The sequence below is a fragment of the Ursus maritimus genome, unplaced genomic scaffold, assembly GCF_017311325.1.
Source record: "Ursus maritimus isolate PB19 unplaced genomic scaffold, ASM1731132v1 scaffold_12, whole genome shotgun sequence".
Taxonomy (NCBI): Eukaryota; Metazoa; Chordata; class Mammalia; order Carnivora; family Ursidae; genus Ursus; species Ursus maritimus.
Genome location: NW_024423564.1, coordinates 15,158,715 through 15,165,593, shown reverse-complemented (window position 1 = coordinate 15,165,593; position 6,879 = coordinate 15,158,715). Strand labels below are relative to the sequence as shown.

The following is a 6,879-nucleotide window of genomic DNA, read 5'->3' as shown; positions in this document are numbered from 1 at the left end:
TAATATTTTTTCTTATGTTAGTCACCATACAGTACATCCCTAGTTTTTGATGTAAAGTTCCATCATTCATTACTTGCGTGTAACACCCAGTGCACCATGCAATACGTGCCCGCCTTAATATCCATCACCAGCCTAGCCCATCCTCCCCCGCCCCGAAGCCCTCAGTTTGTTTCCCAGAAGGCAATCTAAATGCGCTCAGTCCACTCCCTGCTTCTCCCAACAAGGGGATACGGCAAAGCAGGGAGAAGAGGGCTGCTGCTTGCTCCTCTCCTGTGACGCTCATCTCAACCACCACAACAACAAGCTCCATGATAACAAAGGGCTGGTGACATTCCTCTCCGGGGAGAGGGAAAGCAGGCCACGCTTTTATACACGTGTCCTGACGCACAGCGCAAAGAACAAAACAGCATAATATACGATCCCTGTTTGCGTGAAGACTATTCTCTTGGTGTGGATGCAAGACTGAGAAATAAATCCAGCAGCGTTTTTCTAACAAAGGGTTCGGACAGCAGACAGAGGAGGGCTGATGCTATGTTTTTTCCTGGAGTCTGGCTGGCATTGGAGTCAGAACACAGAAATTTCTTTGCAGTCTTATTTTCATTATTTTTATTTTTTTAAATCAGACTTTGTATTGAATTGTAATCTGCATTGTAAAAAAAAAAATGTTCAATCACTTACCAGTAAACTTCCTTAGCTTTGCTTCCCACAGCTTCCAGACAAACCGATACTCCATCAAGCTGTGTCAAGAAAGCCCATGATTCTGAATTCTCCCTGACACTGTGAACCCCCGGGGGTGTGACCCTAACTAGTAAACGTGGAATTGGGACATCAGGAAAAACATCATCTTATGCCAAAATGTATGACAGAGACAACTGCTGTGGCTGTTCAGGAAAAGCCAAAATATTTGGAAAGACTATATGGAGTCAGATGTGAAAAGGATTATTCGAACTGTTGCCAGGGATAGAAGCTTGTGATACAGCTTTTTTTTTTTTCCTTTGGTGGCCTATTTTTTTTTAAATGAGGAAACAAGTCATTTTTAAAATAAATATATAGCTTTTTTAATATAAATGGAAAGTACATATGCAGTAATACTAGAAATAGACATCTTCAACTCTGGGCTCTTTTCGAAAGACACAAGATGATTTTTTCAAAAGATACAAGATGCATGGATAAATCACATTCATACCTTACAATGTTAAATAGCAAACAATTTAAATTCATAATGAACAATGACTGTTTTTCAGTAGCTTGAAACTCTGGTCATTCATCCCATAATTCTTACAAGTAACAAAAAGAAAAAGCTAATCATGTACCTTAATATTGTCATTTCTGGATTACTCACGAAAGTATAAACAACCCTGAAGAAAAAATAGAGTCCTGTGTTTATCACAGGTATTATAAAAATACCAAGACATTTATCAGGCATAACTAATGTATTAAAAACTGTATTTCAGAATATGTTTCACAAACACAACTCCAACATTTCTCTTTGGTTCAGAAAATATAAGAGGTAGGTTCAAATAAAGTAAGTGCCTAGTACATCACTGGATTGTCACTAAAATGTTGGCAATTTGTAACAGAAATCACTAGAAATCAAACGTGAGTTTAGGAACTAAATTGAAAAGCTACAGGACAACTTCGACTAATAACTGTCTAAGTCCTAACCACACAAATCGAAACAAGATGGCCAACTACAAAAATGTTTAGTAAAATGAAAAATATGCTATCAATATTATAAATCTTATCCTAACATGTTCCTAAAGCTTGGGGTAAGGGAGCATATGAATGTATATTTATAACGTGGGCCTTCCATTTAAACATAGGTACCTAATACATAATATTAATACCTACTACTATTAAAACGCACTGATTTCCTAGGTTTGTGCTGTCCAAATTGAGAACTGTAGGTTCTAACAAAGTCAACAGTGTGGGGGGAATGAAAATGTCACTCACCCATGATCGTGTAATTAGGAAACGTCAGATGACCAAGAACGCTCCCTAGAACCTTTCCTGATGAAAACAGAATCTGATTCAAGTAGGAAACGAGGGACAAAGACAAGAGAGACACTCCGAAGAAGCTGATACAAGTAAGAGGGTTCTGTTTCCTGGTGCTTTTCAAAGCGATGACAGACTAAACAGAAGCTTTCAAATAAGTTGCCTTGTGTTGATAATTGAACAGTAATATACGGACAACCAGGGTGCCATTCCAGGAACCAAGTAATAGTGCAAGGAAAATGGAAAAGGGCCCACTGAAGTAAATATCATTTCATCACTCCTCCTTATGCAGAAATATAAACGGACTAGAGTATTCACGTGCCCTGGAATTCTGCCACTTAAGTTCATCCTCATTCAGCTTCAAGAAAGATAAGGATGGAAGCCCTGTACTTACTTGGCTGCTGTAAGATATGTTTTCATGCAATGATTTTCTATTAATGGTTCTACAAAGGAAATTTTAAGAAGTCTACAGAGACATTCAAAATACATAAAACAACGCAAGTTTCAAGTTTTTCTGATCATTTTGTTTTGTAGAAAAAGACATTTAAGTATTAAGGAACTGGCATAAACTTGAACCAACCAAAATAAAGATTAATGATTTATAATTACCATGCAAAACACATTTAATTCGAGCAATACATTTTCCAGATTTAGGATTCAGGGCAGAGATGTATAGAAAGGTACTAATAGGAAAAGAAAAAAATACAATTTTTGTGGCCTTTTCAAAATTGTATGAGCTTATCAAAACTATGATTTTTGACATTTCTGTATATATAAAATTGAGCCCAAATGTTTAAAGTAATCATTGATATGCTCTTCCTTTTTTTGTGAGAAATATAGGACTTCTTTTGCCATAGACTAGTAATTCTAGGAGAAAAAGTCACTCCAGAGATTGTTGGAAATTGCAATAATCACACTAAAGCATAAAATTCAACATGTCATTTCTGGGAGACTCCTAAAGTTTCCTTCATATTTTCATAAACCACATAGCTGATGCCCACCGCGGGGAGCACCTTCATGAAGTTTGGGGTGATGCCTCTGTAAAGTCCTGGGATTCCTTCTTTAGAAACGATCCGTCGAAAGAGGCCAACCATGTTCATCTGTTTGTTTCCTTCTATCATGGCTAGAAAAGAAAAGAAACCAGGCTAATTTAATATTCAAGCATGTCTTGTTATTACTACCATATACAATTACGATTCCGACTGACACTCGAGAATATAATGTAGGGATAATATTTATTGCAAGGGGCCCAGGAAAGTACCCCTTTACGTTCCCCTTGCACGGTACCTTATAGTGAGTTCCGTAATTATAATAACAGTGATAACAACAGTTATGCTGAGTGATTACTATGTGTTAGCTACCGGTTAATTACTTTATCCACCAATCCCGCGAGGTAAGTATTCTACCCATTTTATAAATGAGGAATTGGAGGCTTAGAAAGATGCACAAACTTGGCCTGGCACACTTATTAGCCAGTAAGCGGGAGAGCTGAGAGCAGATGATCTTTCTGACTCCAAAGTTCTTGTGCTTTCTACCGCCCCACATTGCCACCACCACGCCTCCTCATTAACCACACACTGAAAAGAGAGTAGTTCAATCCTGGGAATTAAGGGGAGCAGGGGGAACACTTTGGGAAACTGGGGAAAACGTAGGGTCCCTGGGCTGCGCAAATGACCTCAAGAGGCAAGTAAGGGAGGGAGGGAGAGTCCATTTTGCTGGCACAACAAAGATGGGGGCGGGGACATGCATGTGCTGGGGACAATGCTGCTGCCCCATGTGGTTATTACACAGAGGGGACTCAGTGGCGCGAGGCGGCCAAGGCAGCGGTGGGGAAATGGACGGGAGGCGAAGAAATAAAGTGGGGCCACATTACTACCAGCTTTGAAATTCCCACTAAAAACTTCAGAGTTTATTCTGAAGACACTGGAGAGTCACAGAGATTCCTGAACAGGCGTACAATGATCAGCCCGTGACCTTAAAGACAGCAGCTCTATGGGCCACGGGAGGGCTGAGATGGAGTTGGCAGACGGGAGGGGAGGCCTTGCCAGGTGATGTTTTCGATCAGACGGCCTGGGTTTGAAGTCTAGCTCCACCACTTACCAAATGTATAACCTTAAGGAAGGTACTTAATCTCTTTTTGCCCCAGTTACTCATCTGTAGAATGCAGATGATATTAGTATCAATCCCAAAGATGGCTGTGATGGTTAAATGAGAGAATACCTATGAAATACTTAGTTACTACTTTGCATTTTTCTCTCCAGCCACATGATCTTTCAGTGCCTCAAACGGTCCCCATTTCTCCTGCCTCAGTGCCTTCACGTATACTTTTCCTCCGACTAGAACGCTCTTTATTTTCCACCCCACCGATTTTGCCCGGCTAACTTCCACCCATCTTTCCGGGTTGAGCCTGAATGACAATGTTCTGGGGCTCCCAAGTAAGGGTAGAGCTCCTTGCTCTGTGCTCCCCTAACAAGGGGGAGGTGGTTTAACGAGGTTGTTTACTTGATGACTGTGTGTCTTCTCCATTCGACAATGGCAGGAACCACATCTGACGTGGGGACTGCTCTAACCCTGGCATCTGGCAGAGTTGCCAGCACCTGACCACTGGGGCTCTGGAAGTATTCGTTAATTAATGAGTGACGGCTTGGTTGGGGGTGGGGGGGTGGTTGGTCCTTGGAGGAGAGACTGGAAATAGAGCTGTAGATACCCAGGGCCACTATTTAAACAATGACAGTGGATGAGTGAGACCGGTCAGCAAAAGAGCCAAAAAGAAAAGAAAGGCACAGGCTACGTACTTTAAATAGCAATAAAAGCCAGCAAATCTTAAGAGAATAATCAATGAGCTGGCAGAAAAGCCAGGAGGACACCGTGTAATCAAAGCAAAGGGAGGGGTGCCTCGGTGGCTCAGCCTGTTAAGCGTCCTACTCTTGATATCGGCTCAGGTCATGATCTCAGGGCTGTGAGATCAAGCCCCGAGTCAGGCTCCCCACTGGGCGTGGAGTCTGCTTAGGATTCTCTCTCTCCCTCTCTGAAACAAACAAACAAAAGCCAAGGGAGAGGACAGTGTCACAATGAGGAGGATCACAGTCCAAAATTTGTAGGGTCCAATAATAAACAATTCCAGCCACCACGTCCCAAGAATTTGCCAAAAGCCAGGTGCTTCACATATATTGCTGCTAATTCTTACAACACTGCACAGTTTTCATTCCCATTTACAGATGAGAAAATGAAAATCCAAAGTCGTTTGGGGCAAGAATGGAAACCCAAATCCATCTAGATACTAAAGCTTACTCTTAAAACATGCATTCTCAACATGGGCAAAAAAAAAATCTCACTCTATCTATACATAAAGCACAGATATACAGACAGTGCAATGTATCTGTGGTATTAAAATTACATGAAGAGGCGCCTGGGTGGCTCAGTCGGTTAAGTGTCCGACTCCTGGTTTCGGCTCAGGTCATGATCTCAGGGTCATGAGATCGAGCCCCACGTTAGGCTCCCTGCTCAGTGTGGAGTCTGCTTGGGTTTCTCTCTCCCTCTCCCTCTCCATCTCCTCCCACCCCCGCATGTGCGCTCTCTCTAAAATAAATAAATAATCTTTAAACAAAACAAAACCCACCTTGAGCCTGCATGCGTGTTCTCACCAAGGCCAAGGGGTAGCTGGCCAGCTGGCCACAGGTGCTGGATAAGGCACCACATCCCAGCAACACCACGACTCCAGGGTTTACCGAGTCTTTGGCATAATTATCAAGCCAATGGGACTTCAAGAGCTGCCGGAGAAACAGAAAAGAAGAAAGACAGTGAACAACTAACTCGACAACTGCTTTTACTCAGCAGGAACATTTTCTTAGCCACTCGTGTCCTTAGGAGAGACAGGCCACATTTCTGCAAGATCAAGTGGCACAATCCCAGGAGCAGCAGCCACTGTGGGAGGGAGCAGCTCTGCAGGGAGTGGGGGCGGGTGGGGAGAGCCAGTGAGGATTCAGAACCCGTGGCCACATGACGTTTGCGCTGGTTGCTCATTTTCTTCTCAACAAAGGTGAAGATCAACAGCAGTTGATACAGTATCTCAAGGACATTTTCCACGGGGAGTATTAATAAAAACAATATAATTCTACGAATTGCATCGCCTAATGTTGTACTTTATACATACGTTACTTCATTTAGTCCCTTCCCTGAGGTGGAGCTATTCTGCCAATTTTAGAAACGAGGAAAATGAGTCTCAGTGGAATTTTTTGTTTAACAGGGAGCAGCATCAGTGAAGTGATCCCCAGGCCGTGCCTTCCCCCTATGCTCCTACATGCTTGTATTTCCATTAGAAGGCAATGATTGAGAGTAACTGTATAAAATACATATGCGTATCTACTTTTTAAATATATAATATTTTAAGTATAAGACTATGCTAACGTGGGGAACATTATTGTTACGGTAGTGCAAGCAGAGTAACATGCTACCTAAAGCAATCTACGGATTCAATGCAATCTCTGCTCAGATCCCCGTGGCAACTTTTGAAAAAAAAGAGAAAATCACCCTAAAATTCATGTGGAATCTCAAGGGACCCCAGTGAGCCTAAATAATCTTAGAAAAGAAGAATACACCTGGAGGCCTCATCCTCCCTGGTTTCAATAGATACTACAAAGCAACAGTAAGCAGACAGTGCAGGACTGCCTTGAAGACAGATACACAGATCAATGGGACAAAACAGAGTCCATAAATAAACTCTCGAATCTAATGGCCAAATGATCAACAAGGATGCCAAGACTACACACTGGAGAAAGAACAGTCTCTGTAACAAATGCTGTGGGGAAAATCGAATATCCACGTGCAAAACGATAAAGCTGGACCTTTACCTTATACCACGTACAAAAATTAACTCCAAATGGA

At 42.0% G+C, this 6,879-nt stretch overlaps 1 protein-coding gene across 2 annotated transcripts in view; it reads right to left on the bottom strand.

Annotated features, from left to right (window-relative positions):
- Nucleotides 1-1,183: 1,183 nt before the first annotated feature.
- LOC103675193 (calcium-binding mitochondrial carrier protein SCaMC-1) overlaps nucleotides 1,184-6,879 on the bottom strand; it is a 49,787-nt gene continuing 44,091 nt past the window's right edge. For both annotated transcript variants that reach the window (XM_008704212.2, XM_040626967.1), the window contains exons 9-10: nucleotides 5,615-5,765; nucleotides 1,184-3,118 (exon numbers count right to left, since the gene is read on the bottom strand). In XM_008704212.2, the coding sequence (XP_008702434.2) occupies nucleotides 2,934-3,118; nucleotides 5,615-5,765 (336 nt within the window). In that variant the 3' untranslated portion in view covers nucleotides 1,184-2,933. The remainder of the gene's footprint in view (nucleotides 3,119-5,614; nucleotides 5,766-6,879) is intronic.